Source organism: Aaosphaeria arxii, assembly GCF_010015735.1.
Source record: "Aaosphaeria arxii CBS 175.79 unplaced genomic scaffold BU24scaffold_1, whole genome shotgun sequence".
Classification (NCBI taxonomy): Eukaryota; Fungi; Ascomycota; class Dothideomycetes; order Pleosporales; genus Aaosphaeria; species Aaosphaeria arxii.
In genome coordinates, this window is record NW_022983474.1 from 5,563,771 (window position 1) to 5,580,607 (window position 16,837).

Genomic DNA, 16,837 nt, shown 5'->3' on the forward strand with positions numbered 1-16,837 from the left:
GGTGGCGCATTCTGGGCAGAGCTTCTTTTCTTGCTTGGTATCGCTTCAAGGAGCTTGATTTGCATGGGGAAGCTGCCTTACTGTGGAGACAATTGATACGCGTCTGGACCAAAAGTCCTCCAATGTGGCGATAGGCACACCTGGATTACGAGATATTATGATAGGCGTTCGCGAGATTGAGGTAATAATGCATCCCGTACCACTTGGGCAAGCTTGTTGGCTGAAATCATTGGGAGCGTTGGCTTTAAGCCTGATCACTTTTACCCCAATTCTAATCGTTCCAGGGTATACACGAGCGCGGAGGAGTCGGGCTTGGATACGACATGAGTTAGCCATGCTACCTCCCCTGTACGAGCTGCCTAATACGGCATTAAGCTTGGTTCTGCGTACCGGTCTTGCAGACGTCATCCAAAGGATCTATCGAAGGCAACTGCAGCGATTTTGTTAGTGGGAGCTGCAGCATGATAAATTGGGCGCGACAGCCCAGGATCTGTGGCAGGCCTTGCAGCAATTTTTGTTCGTGGTGCAAGTGACGTTTGGGTTGTTGCGCACGTTTTCGTCCCAATACACAGCTGTTGCATATAATTGCGATTGAAGAGACGGAGATTGGATACCTATCAATTAGCGGTCAAATCATCGTAAAGCAAAATGCGTTTCTCGTCATCGGTCCTACTGTGTGGCCTCCTGGGCTCTGCTGCAGCAGCTCGCAGCCCCAGGTACGCTGGAAAGAAAATTGATCTTCCGCGATCGAGGGCGGTGTATTCTCCGCCTAGAGGTATCGAAAGGCGCGAGGAGGATTTCATCATTGCTCAGAATGACAATACGAAGAGTACGTTATCTTGATAGCTTGTCCTATATCAGTGTCCGATGCTCACATCTGTGTCCAGAGTTCGCCGTCAATGGCACCGCAGGCGCCATTCCCAACGTAGACTTCGACATCGGCGAGTCCTACGCAGGTCTTCTCCCCATCAGTGACTCTGCGAATGAGACATCCGAGCTCTACTTCTGGTTCTTCCCATCCGCAAACCCCGACGCCAGCGAGGAAATCACCATCTGGCTCAACGGCGGCCCAGGATGCTCGTCGCTCGAAGGCTTCTTGCAAGAGAATGGCCCCATCTCGTGGCAGTACGGTACTTACAAGCCCATCTACAACCCGTGGAATTGGGCCAACCTGACAAACATGGTCTGGGTGGAGCAGCCAGTGGGTACTGGATTCACCCAGGGCAAGCCGACGGCGAACAGCACCGAAGAGGCGGCTCAGGAATTCCTAGGCTTCTTCAAGAACTTCGTGGATACTTTCGGTCTGCAAGACAGGAAGGTGTTCATTGCTGGAGAGTCGTATGCTGGAAAGTACATCCCGTACTTTGCGGATGCTATGTTGGAGAAGAATGATACCAAGTACTATGATGTCAAGGGCATTATGGTTTATGATCCGAGTGTTGCTTCCGATGCATTGCTCGAGGATGGTGAGTCTTCCTCCAAATATAAACTGATGGTTTCCCACCGGGAGCAAAAGGTGTACTAACATGAAGCCAGTTCCCGCTGTCGCTTACGTCGACCACTGGAAGCAGTTGTTCAACCTGAACTCGACATTCACGGAGTCGATCCACGAGCGCGCAGACAAGTGCGGTTATACCGACTACCTCGAGAAGTACCTGACATTCCCGCCTTCGGGACCTCTCCCCGAGCCCACATCCCCCAAGGACGACCCATCATGCGCGCTTTGGAACGACATCACGGACGCCGTTCTGCTCACCAACCCCTGCTTCGACATCTACCAGATCGCCACAACATGCCCATTGCTCTGGGATGTCCTCGGCTTCCCAGGCAGCATTGGATACCTGCCCGAAGGTGCTGAAATCTACTTCAACCGAACTGAGGTGCAAAAGGCCATCAATGCGCCAATCCAGGAATGGGCCGAGTGCTCCGACGGCGTCCTCGACACCGATAACTCCATTGACTCCGGCCTCGAGGTTCTTCCCCGCGTCATCGATGCGCTCGACAGGACCGTCATCGTGCATGGTGAACTAGACTGGATTCTGCTCGGCAACGGCACCCTTCTCACCATCCAGAACATGACCTGGGGTGGTCAGCAAGGATTCCAGTGCGCGCCCGAGGAGGAGTTCTACGTCCCTTACCATGAGGAAGTCAGCCTTGGCTCTATCTCGGCGAGCGGCATCATGGGACTTGTTCATACGGAGAGGAAATTGACTTTCGTCGATCAGCGCATGAGTGGACACATGGTGCCACAGTACCAGCCCAGCAGCGGGTACAGGCAGCTGGAATTCTTGCTCGGTCGGATTGATAGTTTGACGAGCAGGGTGCCGTTTACCACGAGACCCAATGAGGTGCAACCTTCCGTCAATGCGACGATGAAGAGGGATGTTGCTGTTGGTCTTGAGTCATTTAAGAAGTGGTATTGAGCTAGATAGCCATGACCTTAATGTGTTGTTCAAGTGGTACACGAAGATATGTTAGCATTCAAACTTGATTTCATCTCTTTCACAACCCCGTATAATGATATGTTCTCAAATTGTACATTGTCATTGCAGAATGGTGTCCACATTAATCATTTGAAGTGTAACTACGGAGTGTAGGCGTAGTCGGAGTAGAATGGCCGAATAGGAGCTCCGGACATTCTTCCCCACGTCTTTGGCCCCTCGCTGTCTCCCTGCCCCATTAATTATTCGTCACCATTGACGGTACCCAAACATACCTAATTCCTCCACCATGTACCGGCTTCAATACCTACAACCCGTGTTTCTCCATTTACTACCTATGCAAAAATGGCATCCATTGATCGCGCGCGATCGCTAACCCGCTCCTCCGTTGTCGAAGCCCATAAACTCGTCATACCCCACATCCACTTCACACCCGTCCAAACCAACACAACTCTCTCCGATCTCGCATCCACGCCCCAATCTCCAGCGGCACTCAAGGGAACGCAATGGGAAGGCCAGACTCCTGCCAATCCCAAAATCCGACTCTTCTTCAAATGCGAGAACTTCCAGCGCATCGGGGCGTTCAAAGTCCGCGGAGCCTTCCATGCGATCCAGCGATTGATTGAAGAGCAAGGCCTCGACGAGGTGAAGAGGAGAGGCGTCGTGACTCACAGCTCTGGTCCGTATGCCTTTTAAACCAACATCCTTCGAACCTTCTCCAGGATTTGTGCTAACGTGTGCGATTCGCTCGGGACAATAGGCAACCACGCGCAAGCCCTCGCCCTCGCCGCAAAGACATTCGACGTCCCCGCCCACATCGTCATGCCCACGATATCCACACCGTCCAAGATCGCCGGCACCCAAGCTCAAGGCGCAAACGTTCATTTCAGCGGCTCGACCTCGCAGGAGCGTGAGGCCGTCGTGGCCGAGGTCATCAAAGCGACTGGCGCGACATTGGTGCCGCCTTATGACCACCCGGATATCATCCTCGGACAGGGCACAATGGCGTTGGAGCTGGAGACACAAGTCGAGCAATTAATAAAGCAGAACGAGAGCTTATTTGTGCGCTCCAAGAAGAAGGGATTGGATGCGGTGATAACGCCATGTGGAGGAGGCGGCATGCTGAGTGGAAATGCGGTTGCGCTCCACGGTACTGGTATTAAGGTTTTCGGTGCCGAACCTAGCTTTCAAGGTGGAGATGACGCTAGGAGGGGTGTCGAAGCTGGGGAGCGCATAACCTCCGTCAAGACACTCACAATTGCGGATGGGTTGCGAACGCCGCTTGGTGATTGGACATGGAAGATCGTGTCGGATAAATCGCATGTTGCTGGGTTGTATGCCGTGACAGAGCAGAACATCCGTGATGCCATGAGGTTAGTATTAGAGAGGATGAAGTGTTTTGTTGAGCCGAGTGCAGTCGTCGGACTCGCGACGATATTGTACAACGAAGATTTCCGGAAAATGGTTGAGCGTGAGGCTGGGGATGAGGGATGGAACATCGGTGTCGTCTTCAGCGGAGGGAACACCACTATCGAGGCCATCACGAAGATCTTTGCGCCCGTTGATGAAGGCAAAGCGGAAAGGGAGGAGGGCGTAGTCGGTAGTGATGGGGCGAAGGTCGCTGAAAATGTAGCCGGATAGTCTATTTCCACCTCGAAACCCCATAGATAATTACAAGCTCTCTTTGTGCAAAGCCTCAGTGTATACACAGCAGGAGAGGTAGGTCTGCTGGCACTTCCTCGAATGTACCTTCCAACCATTCCGTGGGTTCGTGCATCATTACGCCCGTCCCTCAAACCCATCCTCCAAAATCTTTATCAGATCGTCCAAACGTTCCACAATGAGGTCCGTATGCTCATGATCAACAAGATGCCTATTGACGTCATTGACAAGCAGCACCGTTGCAGCACCGGCACGGAATCCAGCCGTCATATCATCAATAGAGTCACCGACCATGATGAGAGAATTCCCGCCGTCTTCATGCATCCATGTCTTCGCAATATGCAGTATACCTTGATCATCACAATTAGTCGCAGATCCAGTGTACAGCCAATATATGTTAAGATGCAGAACTTAACTTACCGGCAGGATCAGGTTTCGGAGGCCTAAACTCTCTCGTAATAATTGGAGCGAAAAGGCTCTTTGGTAGAAACGTCGTGAGGAGATGCTCCACCGGCGCACTATACACCACCGTTCGTTAGCTATCAATGAAATTCCGTACCCCCTACCTCCCTTCTACCCCACAGATCAATCAATGCTTACTTACTCAAAATTCCTGGTGCAAATGCCCTTCTGTATCTGCCTCGAGTCAAGATACTCCATCAACTCCACGAGGCCGGACTGCGGCTCCTGAGATGCCATGGCTTTGCGCTCGATGGCGCGGATCTTCTCCTGTGCAGCTTCTTGCTCAGAGGCGGTGGGCAGGGCGTAGATGTGGTCAAGGATGTCGACGCTCTTGGTGATGCCGAGGGCGGAGCGCATTTCTCCGAACATGTAGGTTTGGGGGAGGCCTGGGTGGTAGTTTAGTGGATGCGTTCGTTTGAGTTTGGTATGATTTGAAAATGATCAAAATTAGAAAAATGATTGGCGATGCAGAGAAGACATTCATTTGAATTTGATATTGGAAGACGAAGTGAATGAATGATACCCAGGCCACGCAAGAAAAGGATCGTAGGACATACACAGTGTACCATCGACATCAAATACAATTCCCTTCAACGTAGGCCTCTCGTCCCCTTCCCTCCTCTTCGCAGGATCAAGCGGCGCAAATCGTCGCGGTCTCGTCGGTCGACTCATCTTATCGAATGTTCTCGTCACGTTACTTCCGTCTCTTACTTCCTCCAACGTCCGCGGACGACTCGAACTAAAATTCCGCGTATGGGACCAGTGGGATTTAGTCCTTATAGAAGTTGATATGATGGCTTTGGATATGTGTATTTGTCGCGCGAGGATGATGGGCATGGTATTGAACGTCGTCAATCAGTTGGCCGGTGTGACTAGGGTTGGTGGTTGCTTCTGCGGGAAGTGGGTCCATCCGGGTTCTAGTCGAGATTCTAATATCAGCGTCTTTGGTTCATGTGCTGCGCCGTACTCGCCAGTGCATCTTTACCGCAGATGTTTGCCATTTACAAGTCAGGAGGTTGATCTCTGCGCAATTGTAATTTTTCTAAGAGGAGTGACTGTATCATTATATGCTGTCATGAAAATAAAGGCTTCCATTTTGAAGACTTGTACGGCTAATTAATTTTAATAGATCTTCTGTATGGGAATCTGAGTGAGTGAACGTGAATTATACGAGGGAAATCAAAAAGAACTCCAAAAACTCTTACGGTCAAAATTCTTTTCGATAAAGAACTGAAATTTCGACATGTACTTTAGAAGGTAACGAAGATCTCTCAATCGCTTGCTGTCAAGAGTATGGAAACAGTGAGTGAACTTGCCAGGTCACTTTCAGGTAGTAACCTCACTACCGACGCCTACAAGTCATGAGCCGACTGAAACACTAGAAAGAGTGCTGAAAGAAACTGACTATATATATATGCCTTCGGAACAGTGTTTCAGGCATTTTCGTGAGTTACACAACGATAACATACCGATAACATATCGATATGATATCGATATGTCACCGCCAAGACCTGTATACAACAATTAGAACCCCGACTTCTGGCGATCATATGTCGTTTTGCGACATCGCATGTACTTATAAGTATAGGCTCGGCAATTATACTGACTTTCAATTGCTGATCTCGGGCTGGATCTTATTTTCCCTCTCGTTCGGTGTCACGTGGAGGGAGTTGTATAAGACACAGCTTGCTCCTACTTCTTTGACTCTCGAACGTCACTTACACCTTGTCCTCTGACTATATCAACTGAATAGCTCCCAGTCACAATGGCATGCGGCTCAGGATGTTGTGGCCCTGCGAAGGCGTCGCCCATCTCTACACCAGTGAATGTTGAAGTATCGAACGATAAAGAAGTTGAGCAACTGACTGCTCCATCCTGCGTTGAGCCCGAAAACCCCATACAAACTCTCCCAACAAGCAGGCCTTCTGAGGAGGACAAGGCTGACGATTGCAACGATGACTGCTGCAATCCAGCGGTTAAGGTATGGAATCCTACTAGCCCCACCTAACTGTTCCTCTACTTACGCTGTAAGAAGGAAGCTTGTACTGCAGACGATGCATCGTCATGCTGCGGATCAAATTCCAATTCAGGCGACAGATCAAACACACTGAAGGATGAAAATGAGCCCGGAGAACGGGGCTGCAAGGACGCTTGCTGCGATGACGATACATCTGATGACGATTCTTCAGATGATGGATGCTGTACTTCGAAGAAGAATAAGGATTCACATCCCCAACCCCCGGTATCATCGTGTACAACGAAGGCGGTCGCTGCTAAGTCTGTCGGCTGTTGCGATGGGGGCGGTAGTGTCGCGGCGAATACACAACTTGATGCCCCAAAAACAGGATGTTGTGGGGGTAAAACATCATCGAAGGATGATGGAGATAAATGCTGCTCGGATGAGAAGAAGAGTAACGCAAAAGCTCCACTTCCTGTCGGAAAGGGGGGTGGGTGTTGCACAGAGAAGAAAGTCTCAGCAGGATGTGGGGGTGGATGTTGTTCTGAGAAGAAGGCAATGAACGAAACCACTAAAGAGATCACTCAGACCTTGACAGGTCGAAGTGACCCTGAGCGCGGTCTCTCCGGAAAAGAGCATGTCATTCTAAGCATCTCAGGGATGACTTGCACTGGCTGCGAAACGAAACTATCACGAACGCTCTCAACCCTTCCCGCGATTACACGATTGAAAACCAGCCTCGTTCTATCGAGAGCTGAGTTTGACCTTGACACTAGTATGTCGTCCGCTGAAGACGTTGTCAAGCATCTTGAGAGAACCACCGAGTTCAAATGCGAACGAGTCACAAACAACGGATCCAGCATCGACTTCATAGTCGACAATCCGATAGATTATGTCAAAGGGGACTGGCCTCAAGGCGTGCTTGAGATGAAAGCCGTGGACAAGAAGATCATTCGTGTCGACTTCGATCCAAAAGTCATAGGTGCAAGAGATCTCTCTGAGAAGGGCTGGTATAATCCAATGCAGCTCGCTCCACCCCAAGCGGATCCTACTTTACATGCTGGGGCTCGTCATGTGAGAAACGTGGGATTTGCAACATTGGTCTCAATTGCGCTCACCATCCCGGTCTTGGTTCTTGCTTGGGCACCTCTCTCGGACAAAGAGGCCAAGAAGATCACTCACGGATCAATATCGCTGGCTTTTGCAACCATCATCCAGATTGCAATCGCCGGTCCCTTCTACCCCAAAGCACTCAAAGCTTTAGTTTTCTCTCGCGTGATTGAGATGGACCTCTTAATCGTTCTGAGCACAAGCGCTGCATACATATTCTCCGTCATCGCATTTGGATATATGGTCACTTCAAATCCACTCTCGACAGGCGAATTCTTTGAAACCAGCACCCTACTTGTCACCCTGATCATGGTTGGCCGGTACATTGCCGCCTTATCACGTCAGAAAGCTGTCGAATCCATTTCCATCCGTTCATTGCAAGCCACTTCAGCTACTATCATCGACACTACTGGTGTTGAGAAGGATATCGATGCCAGGTTGCTACAGTTTGGTGACGTCTTCAAGGTGTCACCAGAACACAAAGTTCCTACCGATGGTACAGTAATAGGAGGAACATCCGAGGTAGATGAGTCAATGTTGACTGGAGAGTCAAGGCCTGTTGAGAAAAAGAAGGGCAGCGCTGTGATTGCTGGTTCTATCAATGGGTCTGGCGCCCTCACAGTTCGGTTGGGTCGAGTTCCGGGCGACAACACGATTAGTACCATTGCTGGCATGGTTGACGAAGCCAAGTTGTCGAAACCCAAGGTACAAGAGATCGCAGATCGGGTTGCCTCCTACTTTGTGCCCGTTGTCATCTCTATCACCATTGTTGTGTTCTGCATCTGGATCGCTGTTGGCATTGCCGTGCAGGGCAAATCCGGGAGCGAAGCTACGGTTCAAGCCGTCACCTATGCAATTACGGTCTTGATCGTGTCATGCCCTTGCGCGATAGGTCTAGCTGTGCCGATGGTCGTCGTAGTTGCAACCGGAGTCGCCGCCGAGCGTGGGATCATCTTCAAATCTTCTAATGCAATTGAGGTGGCGTACAAGACTGCACATGTCGCATTTGACAAGACGGGAACTCTCACCCAAGGAAAGTTATCAGTTGTCAGAGAAGAATATCTGAACCCTGCTGTTAGCACAAAATCTATGCTGCTTGGTCTCATCGGCAGTAGTAAACATCCGGTCTCAGTTGCGGTAGCAAACCATCTAAAGGGCATGGACATTTCACCGACAACGATCTCGAATGCCAAATCAGTTATTGGAAAGGGAGTCGAAGGCTCTTTCGCAGGCCGCAAACTGCAGGCGGGTAATTCAAGGTGGCTTCAACTCGGGGAGCATTCCTTGGTCCAGTCTTTGGCTGCAGAAGGGTACACTGTGTTCTGCTTCACCGTGAACGGCGAGGTTGCGGCAGTGTTTGGTCTGGAAGACTCGCTGCGGGAGGATGCACATGAGACCATCACCAAACTCCAAGCCAAAGGCATCTCCGTCCATTTGGTATCTGGCGATGATGGGGGCGCCGTCCAAAAAGTGGCCTCGCAGCTTCAAATCCCCTCAGCGAATGTACAGTCACATTGTACACCATCTGACAAGCAAGAATACATCAAAGATTTACTTTCTCGCCGTGTTGGAAAGGGAAACAAGCAGCCGGTTGTCATATTTGTCGGCGACGGTACCAACGATGCTGTGGCTTTGGCACAAGCTACCATCGGCGTTCACATGAACGAGGGCACTGATGTTGCACAGTCTGCAGCTGATATCGTGCTGATGCGACCTAATCTTGCCGGGGTTATTACTGCCATTGCCGTGAGTAGAAAAGCAATGCATCGAGTGGCATTCAACTTCGGCTGGAGTTTCGTATACAATGTGTTTGCAATCCTTCTGGCAGCGGGCGCGTTCGTCCACGCTCGAATTCCTCCTGAATTTGCTGGACTCGGTGAGCTTGTGAGCGTTCTTCCGGTCGTTGCTGCAGGTGTTCTTTTGAAATGGGCGCGGTTTTGAGGTTTCCTACGTAGGTAGTCACAATCCCTTTTCGTCGGGAATTTAAAATAAAACCAACAGTGCTAAAGTTGAGTAACAAATTTGAAGGGCTCTAATCTCAAGTCAAAATCACATTCAGCATCATCACTCGCACCCACCATCTGGCGCCAACACAATGTAATCAATGATCATGTGACAATATCTGCGCCTCATATTCCTTTCCTACAAATAGCAGCATTCCCTTTCACCCACAATTCTTTGTTTCGATAAGGCGTACACCAATCACGGCAGTACGGCACGTGGCTGGGCAGTTGGTCGGACCCGCCAAGGTTACCCCAGATCTTGGATGCGAGGGGCAGAACAAGTACCAGCGTTCCAAATAGGCAGGAAACAAGACCCAGGATCGTTCCGCTGATTGTCTTACATTTCGATAGGGAAGGGTGTGTTTGTGTATGGTCGGTTGTATGAGTCGTTGGTGTGGATTGTTTGGTTGATAGGTTCGGGGGTTCCGATCTTTCCAGGGAGTTATTTTGGCGCCGAGGATGAGAGTGGGAGGAATACGACTGCTTTTGGGGTGGGTAAGATGAATCCTTATGTTCTGGCAATAGAATTGTACTCTGTTATCTTAGATAATCTACACCAATTTTCACCAATAGTTTTCAATCTGGTGTTGCGACAACTAGACCAGTATCTGCACAATACTCGAAAGAGTTAAGGACGAATTGTGGTTATTACCCTCAAGATAACCATAACTCATAACTAGGATTTTAATTCACATACAAAGTAGTCTCCAAAATCCTCCAGATCTAACTGCATAAAACCACCTTCTGAATGCCGATAGAAAGCGAAACAATTACTCCTTCCTGCTCAAGCCACTTACCCTGCCAACAATGTGGCTGATAACGGGGTCAGTTATCGCTTCGGACGACGCCCTCGACTCGACTTTAGACATGTTGGCGCGTGGTATCTGAGAATCTTGGAGGCTCTTGGCCCTCTGTACTGGAATACGATATTATGTCGAGCATCCCCGCTGATCTCTGTTCTTTCGACATCAATTGCTTCGAGCTGTGAGCCCAATCTCACCCACAATACCGACTTTAACGGAGCTCAAGATACCCATTCATAAAGGTCACATCTACGCCTAGTATGAACGCGTTAAGAAAGGTCGTACGTTTCGTCGCGCCAAAAGCTGAGAAATCAGAAGACGGTCGCGACCAATGGGGCTCGCGAACATCCTTCGTTCTTGCTGCGATGGGTGGTGCAGTCGGTCTCGGTAACATCCTTCGATTCCCAGGGCAAGTATTCCACAACAACGGACTGCAATGGTTCGTGCCGTACCTGATGGCTTTGTTCCTACTCGGTCTCCCCGTCCTGATACTCGAGATCTGCATTGGACAGGCGTATCGTGGTGGCTGTTTGATCGCGTACGACCACATCAGCAAGCGGACGAAGGGTGTCGGTATGGCGGTCGTGTTCAATGGATACGCGATCGTTCTGTATTACGTCCCGATCTTGACCTGGGTATTGCAATTCTTCCGACACTCGTTTCGGAACCCTTTGCCGTGGACTGGCCGAGGGACTGAGTTCTACTATGACCAGGTGATCCGCAACCCGAGTCCCGAAGACAATGGTGGGGCGTACTTGTCGTATCCTTCCTACAGCTTGCTGGGAGAGACGACCGGGTGGTGTGCGTTTACTTGGTTCATTGTGTGGCTCTGCATGTTCAAGGGCGTCGGTATGCTCGGACGTGTGGTGTACATTACGATGGGCTTGCCTATCGTTATGGCTGTTATTCTCATTGGTCGAGGATGTTCGCTGGACAATGCTGGACGGGGTGTTAAGCTGTACTTCGGCGAGTGGAACGGGGATCAATTGGGTCGTGGGGATATCTGGCAGGCTGCGTGTGGTCATATTTTCTTTTCAATCGGCGGTAAGTTCTTGGATTAGTGTTGCTCGTCGGTAGGAACGCATCTGACAGTACCAGTGGGAATGGGGTATTTCACTTCGTACGCATCATACAATTCGAAATACGCCAATGCCGTCCAGGACTCCTTCATTGTCGCCATCTCCAACTCGATGTACGAAATCCTCATCGCATTTTCCGTCTTTGGCGTCATTGGCTTCCTAGACATCCACCCAGACGATGGCGTCTCATTGGGAACATTTTCGATCGGATTCCTCACGTACCCTGAAGCCCTTGCACAGATGCCCGGATCTCAATTCTGGTCCATTGTGTTCTTCTTCACGGTGTTCCTCCTGGGCGTCAGCTCAGCTTTCGCCCTGATGGAATCCATCGTAACTATGATCTGCGACACAGACTGGGGCAAGAAGATCCCCCGCACGATCATCGCCTCGGTCGCATGCTTCGTCTCGTTCCTCCTCTCCCTAATGTACTGCACCGAATTCGGCTTCTATCTCCTCGACGCAGCGGACACTTACATCAACTTCATGTGCCTCTTCTTCGTCGTTTGGGCCGAAATCATCGCCTGCACGACCGTATACCGCTACCGGGACGTCGTCGGACAGATCGGCTGGCCCGCACTGTTCACCTTCAACTTTGGATACTTCGGCGGCACTATCTTTGGCCTCGCACTCGCCCAAGCTGTGGGCGCCTCTGCGGGCGCAGGCCTCGCGTTCGGACTGTTCATCGTTGGCTCCATCGTAGCTGTCTTCATCGCTAAGACTCCCGACTCGCCTGCGCCCGGATTCTGGAACAAGAACGTGTTTCTGAGCCGATTTTGGTGGGCTGCATTCTACCAGGTATGTCCAAATTCGAAAGAAACCAGTTGATCGTTACCTCCTAGAATGCAAGTCCGAAATGATGCAACGAAACTAACGCATTGAACAGGGTGTCCAACTCCGCCGCGACCTCAACCTCAGCGTCGCGAAGGGCAAGAACTGGAAGATTCCCGTCTTCTGGGGCGCTCTGCTCCGCTACATTTCGGCGCCCATTCTCGCCATAATTTTCTCCTTCGCGTACCCGCTCTTCCTGACCAATAGACGTGACCCTTTGCACATCTTCGCGTTCTCCTTTGCGCACTTCGTCATGGTGATCATTGCTGTTGGGTTTGTGCTACCGAGGTGGTTTGATGTGTTCATTCCCGTTGCTAGGAGGGGCGAGGGCAAGATCGATTATGCACCAAATGTGTCAGTCGGTCAGGATGTCGTTGGGAGGGAGGTGGAGGATGGGAGAACACATGATCTCGATGGGAAGACTAGTGACGAGACGCAGAAGATAGTGGAAACTGAGAATCAGGGTAGGAAGATTGAGATATGAGAATAAGTATGGGAAATTCCCTGTTGTGGTTAGCAAATCTGAAGAATCACTATATTTCATGTACGTTTCCATGAACGGCTTATTCCAGTTGGTGAGCGATATTCCTTGGGAGTTTTCGCGATAAAAATAATCATCAAATGTACCTAGGTAGGTAGGTATGGCAATTTCAGAAGTCGTATGTTGTGTCGTGTGATGCGCACTTCGTATTCAATTCTATATTCAAATAAACCATGTGCGTCAGACCATCCGCGCTGGATTCTTGTGCACTCCAAAATACGCCCAAGAGAAAAGCATTACTTAAAATATGATACACGAAACTCTCGGTATGGACTCGAGCGGTTTCATTTGAAGATCTTGAAATTTGCGTTTCGGAAATGGGCCGTCGTCAGAAGAAGAGGGTGGGCAGTCTCATTCCAATCCGATTCCTGAACTCCTAGCAATGCAATGCAAAACGGATGATTCTACAACAGAACGCCGGACAGCGGAAGATCGCGGTTTTGACTGCATGAGAAAGAGACAAAAGCAAGCTGGGCGCTCGGTATAAAAAGGCGCATTGTTGGGGAATGACTAGCTTGGTAGTCAAAGTGGGTCAAGCGGGTATCTCGGGGTATCGTCAAACTGGTTGCTTCGTTTACCATCCTTCGTCTTTTTGGTTCTTGCCCTTCTTTGCTGTTGCCTTCTCCTCTTCGGTCAGGGGAATCAACTCTGCGTTGCTGATTCTATAGTCCTTCATATTTTCGATATGCTCGTTGGCCGACTGGAGATATAGTTGATGAAGCCTGGGTACAAAGTACTGCATGACGGAGTCGGCCATGCTCTTGGCAAGGAGGCCCTTGTTGATCCAATAGTGGCGCACGAAGATACCTTTGCAACCGCCACGGTGCTCGGCTTCTGGCGCGCCGTTGGCCTCCACACAAGGCAAAACTTTGATATCCTCGGGACGGTCATAATCGTATCGGAGATAGTTTCCAAAGGCAGCCTGTTCGTGTGCCCAATCAAGCTTCCACCTGCTGCAGCCCTTGTACTTGTTCTCGGTGGGGCACTCGGCCCATGCCTTGTACATCTCCTGCGTGCGCTGGCTCTTCTGGGCGATGACGAATCCAGTGTTGAGGTAGCGGTTGCCCTTCGCATCGTAATTTTGGGGCTCGTCGGGATCAATCGACATCATGGCAAGCGTGTCCTTGGTCATATTCCAGTAATTCAAAAGCCATTCGAGTGGGAGATGAGGATAATGGAACATAACATCTGAGTCCATGAAAACGATGTAATCGTGGGTTTTGAGAGCCTCCTTCATCATGGGCACCTTGACCCAGGTTCCCCAGCGATCTTCGTAATCGGGAGCGCGGATGAATTTGTAGTCATACCCATGGATCATGGCAAACATGTAGTGACTCAGCATACCAGCAGACAACGCTCGCATGCCCTTCCATTTGAGATCTTTGTTCATCAACTGTCCCTCACCCGTCAACGGCCGACTATCAATATCCAAAATCAACACCTTCTTCCCCAACTTCTGTTTGAAGCGTGGCTCTCCAGCCGGAAGGTGGTATGTGTCGCCGTCTTCATCGGTGAAGGTGGGTGCATCGACAGGGTGGAGGATCGGGGTATACAGGGCTTTGATGACAGTAGCCATGGACATGTTGGTGTCGTCGATAGAAACATTGCTGCTCTGAACGGGGTATTGCGAAGACGCTCCGAATTTGCTCTCCGGGACGTAACTTGAGCCGAAAGCAAGGATGAGAATAATGAAGGATATTGGCACAGCAGCCATGATGACAACACGCCGCCAGCGGCCCTGTGGACCCAGACTTGCAAAGGATTGTTGCATATTTGCGAGTGACTGGTACGCGGGATTGGACGCAGTCATGCTGTTTGGGTGAGTCTGAAAGGACTCTTAAGGATTATGGGGAGTAAGAAGGGGGATCGGAAAGCAACGCTGCAACGAGCGCACTTCGTGGTGAATAGGAGGGTAACTCAAATCAGGCCAGCCAGGGTGGGGGAGGGTGTGGCAGTCAGGAAGGCGCCGGAAGTGGCAGAACAAAGCACAGTCGTGGTTGAGGAACGAGGAGTCGAGGAGCGCAGGAAAATGTTCGTTATAGGTCCCGGATCGAGGCGGTTCGAATTGTGTGGTATTTGTAGGGGAGCGACGAGCTCAAACCCAGAGAAACGAGTGACGAGAGCAGCTCGATGGTATGAGCGGTAGATGATCTGAAGGGTTGGCAGACGTCTATCTGGGCGCTGGAGGGTGGGGGGCCTTGGACTAGGACGCGGGCGTTGGTTGGTTGGTTGAGACCCTATTCTGTAAAGCAAACAGAAGATGCTACAAAGTAGAATCTGTCTGACAGAGTGGCAGTCGGACGAGAAGGATCTGATGGGAAGGGGCCGATAGAAGAGAGAGAAATCCGGAGAGTTTTAGATTCTCGAGTGAGGCAGATTAGGGGAGAGAAAGGAAAAGGAAAAGGAAAGAAGAGTGAAAGTGAGAGGAAGACGAGAGTGAATGAACGAATACGGGAGTTGGTGGCAGCGCTGGAAGGCTAAGCTTTGACTAGTGACGGATAGGGACTAGCGCCGGCAAGTCGTCATCATTATTTTCCTTCATCCCCTACGCGTCTCTACCTACTAACCTTAGTTACCCTCCTACTCTACCCATATTACCCTCACCTACAGTCACTTATTACTCGTATTCATCTATTACGAGGTAAATGTTTTATCTACTACTTTACGGTTCACACCTCCTATAACGTGTCTCAGACCTATCTACAAGAGCCATAGCCCCAGGTATGGATACAATATCCATCAGCCCATGTCTTTGGATCTACACAATAGGACTCACTCCATAGTCCACCTGAAACATCATATCGCATTGTCCTCCATCCCAACCAATTCCATCCCATCACCGTACAAAGACTTTCCCGGTGTCTTTCCAGTCTATTTGTTATACGGGTTACACGCACTCCCACCGTGCACCCAGCGCCGAAGCCTCCAGCCAACAAGACCATGGGGACTGCAAATCCAAAACCTGAGCACAATGACAAACCCTCACCTCGTACTCCACTGTGTTCTCCACCCTAACTGTGGCTGACTGAATTGAGTATATCCCCTGGACGATCCTAAAGGGGCTGTCTCCAGCACTAGTTACTGTAAATCACCGAGTGCTCAGCCCGAAGTTGACAAAACAAGCACATGCCCAGGGCAAATGCTTCGCAGTATCCAATCTGCCTCCCAGTCGCATTAAGATTTTCTAGCAATAAATGCGCCGCATTCAGATACCCAACATTTGCAAAAATCCACACACTAGAGCACCAACACGAAACCGCCTTTTATCAAGTCACGCCTCTCGAGTGCAACTCCTTTTCTGGGAATCCATATCGCCACACCTCTACAAGTATTCCTCTGACTTTGGCCGCTAATCTACTAGTTACTGCACATCGCATACGAGCTGTTCGGGGCACAGTGATACGTAAGCCTCCTATAGCCAATCACCATGAGCAAACCTGCTGCACAATGCTAAATATAAAACAAGTTTCGAAAAATCAACGATTCGCTTTGCCTGCTTTTGGACAAGTGCCATCCCCATCCCGCTGTAATTGAAAATATCAGGGGTAGTCTAGATCTGTCCCAATTTCCTCGCCTTTATCTTGATTTCCGAATGATAAGGAATACAAGTATTTGTGTTCGGCTTCGAACTTCTAAAAGTTAAAAAACCCTAATATCTCCCAAGCAGAAAAGAAACAACTCTAATATTGAAAAACGTAATCAATGTCGACTCGGACTGGTATATCTCGTGATCATCAGAATGCCCGCGCCGATAAAACCCTGTGAGAATACTTCAGGACACATACTCAAGCGCGCAACGCAGGCATGCATATGAAGAGTGCACCCAAACTTCCATCGCTCTACTCGGCTTTCTCGTTTCCCACGGTAGCCCCCCGCATTGCATTGCGAGGAGTAATAAGGAATTTTGCCTCAACGTGGGACTGCCAGGTCGACCCAATCTCTATCCGCCCG

At 50.1% G+C, this 16,837-nt stretch overlaps 7 protein-coding genes across 7 annotated transcripts; 4 read left to right on the forward strand and 3 right to left on the reverse strand.

Annotated features, from left to right (window-relative positions):
* The first annotated feature begins 487 nt into the window (after positions 1 to 487).
* On the forward strand, positions 488 to 2,600 carry BU24DRAFT_44140 (carboxypeptidase cpdS precursor). The gene is made up of 3 exons (XM_033530441.1): positions 488 to 829; positions 888 to 1,466; positions 1,537 to 2,600. Exons 1-3 carry the CDS (start codon positions 649 to 651, stop codon positions 2,421 to 2,423), a joined length of 1,647 nt encoding a protein of 548 aa, XP_033390725.1. The 5' UTR covers positions 488 to 648; the 3' UTR covers positions 2,424 to 2,600.
* Positions 2,601 to 3,009: 409 nt separating this feature from the next.
* On the forward strand, positions 3,010 to 4,269 carry BU24DRAFT_418026 (tryptophan synthase beta subunit-like PLP-dependent enzyme). Its single transcript, XM_033526870.1, has one exon. It carries the CDS (start codon positions 3,264 to 3,266, stop codon positions 4,080 to 4,082), a length of 819 nt encoding a protein of 272 aa, XP_033390726.1. The 5' UTR covers positions 3,010 to 3,263; the 3' UTR covers positions 4,083 to 4,269.
* On the reverse strand, positions 4,052 to 5,452 carry BU24DRAFT_418027 (HAD-like protein). Its single transcript, XM_033526871.1, has 4 exons — positions 5,123 to 5,452; positions 4,708 to 4,951; positions 4,524 to 4,621; positions 4,052 to 4,453 (listed from the first exon to the last, which is right to left on the reverse strand). The coding sequence occupies exons 1-4, from the start codon at positions 5,400 to 5,402 to the stop codon at positions 4,221 to 4,223; spliced, it is 855 nt and encodes a 284-aa protein (XP_033390727.1). The 5' UTR covers positions 5,403 to 5,452; the 3' UTR covers positions 4,052 to 4,220.
* A 690-nt stretch (positions 5,453 to 6,142) lies between these two features.
* Positions 6,143 to 9,573, forward strand: BU24DRAFT_471559 (copper-translocating P-t; the record flags this gene model as incomplete). Its single annotated transcript, XM_033532698.1, has 3 exons — positions 6,143 to 6,546; positions 6,601 to 6,807; positions 6,940 to 9,573. Exons 1-3 carry the CDS (start codon positions 6,331 to 6,333, stop codon positions 9,571 to 9,573), a joined length of 3,057 nt encoding a protein of 1,018 aa, XP_033390728.1. The 5' UTR covers positions 6,143 to 6,330.
* Positions 9,574 to 10,287: 714 nt separating this feature from the next.
* On the forward strand, positions 10,288 to 12,829 carry BU24DRAFT_488606 (SNF-domain-containing protein; the record flags this gene model as incomplete). Its single annotated transcript, XM_033533561.1, has 3 exons — positions 10,288 to 11,482; positions 11,537 to 12,312; positions 12,401 to 12,829. Exons 1-3 carry the CDS (start codon positions 10,699 to 10,701, stop codon positions 12,827 to 12,829), a joined length of 1,989 nt encoding a protein of 662 aa, XP_033390729.1. The 5' UTR covers positions 10,288 to 10,698.
* A 631-nt stretch (positions 12,830 to 13,460) lies between these two features.
* Positions 13,461 to 14,657, reverse strand: BU24DRAFT_430725 (uncharacterized protein; the record flags this gene model as incomplete). Its single annotated transcript, XM_033529828.1, has 1 exon — positions 13,461 to 14,657. The coding sequence occupies one exon, from the start codon at positions 14,655 to 14,657 to the stop codon at positions 13,461 to 13,463; it is 1,197 nt and encodes a 398-aa protein (XP_033390730.1).
* A 921-nt stretch (positions 14,658 to 15,578) lies between these two features.
* On the reverse strand, positions 15,579 to 16,108 carry BU24DRAFT_418030 (uncharacterized protein; the record flags this gene model as incomplete). Its single annotated transcript, XM_033526872.1, has 1 exon — positions 15,579 to 16,108. A coding segment is annotated over exon 1 (242 nt), but the record flags the coding sequence as incomplete, so codon positions are not given.
* Between the last annotated feature and the right edge of the window lie 729 nt (positions 16,109 to 16,837).

Coding starts and splice junctions, on each gene's coding strand:
- BU24DRAFT_418027 (XM_033526871.1), bottom strand. CDS start 5,402: ATGCCCATCATCCTCGCGCGACAAATACACATATCCAAAGCCATCATA. Junction 4,622..4,707: donor ATTTGCACCAGGAATTTTGA/GTAAGTAAGCAT, acceptor GGTGGTGTATAG/TGCGCCGGTGGAGCATCTCC. Junction 4,454..4,523: donor TCCGAAACCTGATCCTGCCG/GTAAGTTAAGTT, acceptor GTGATGATCAAG/GTATACTGCATATTGCGAAG.
- BU24DRAFT_418026 (XM_033526870.1), top strand. CDS start 3,264: ATGCCCACGATATCCACACCGTCCAAGATCGCCGGCACCCAAGCTCAA.
- BU24DRAFT_44140 (XM_033530441.1), top strand. CDS start 649: ATGCGTTTCTCGTCATCGGTCCTACTGTGTGGCCTCCTGGGCTCTGCT. Junction 830..887: donor TCAGAATGACAATACGAAGA/GTACGTTATCTT, acceptor ATCTGTGTCCAG/AGTTCGCCGTCAATGGCACC. Junction 1,467..1,536: donor CGATGCATTGCTCGAGGATG/GTGAGTCTTCCT, acceptor ACATGAAGCCAG/TTCCCGCTGTCGCTTACGTC.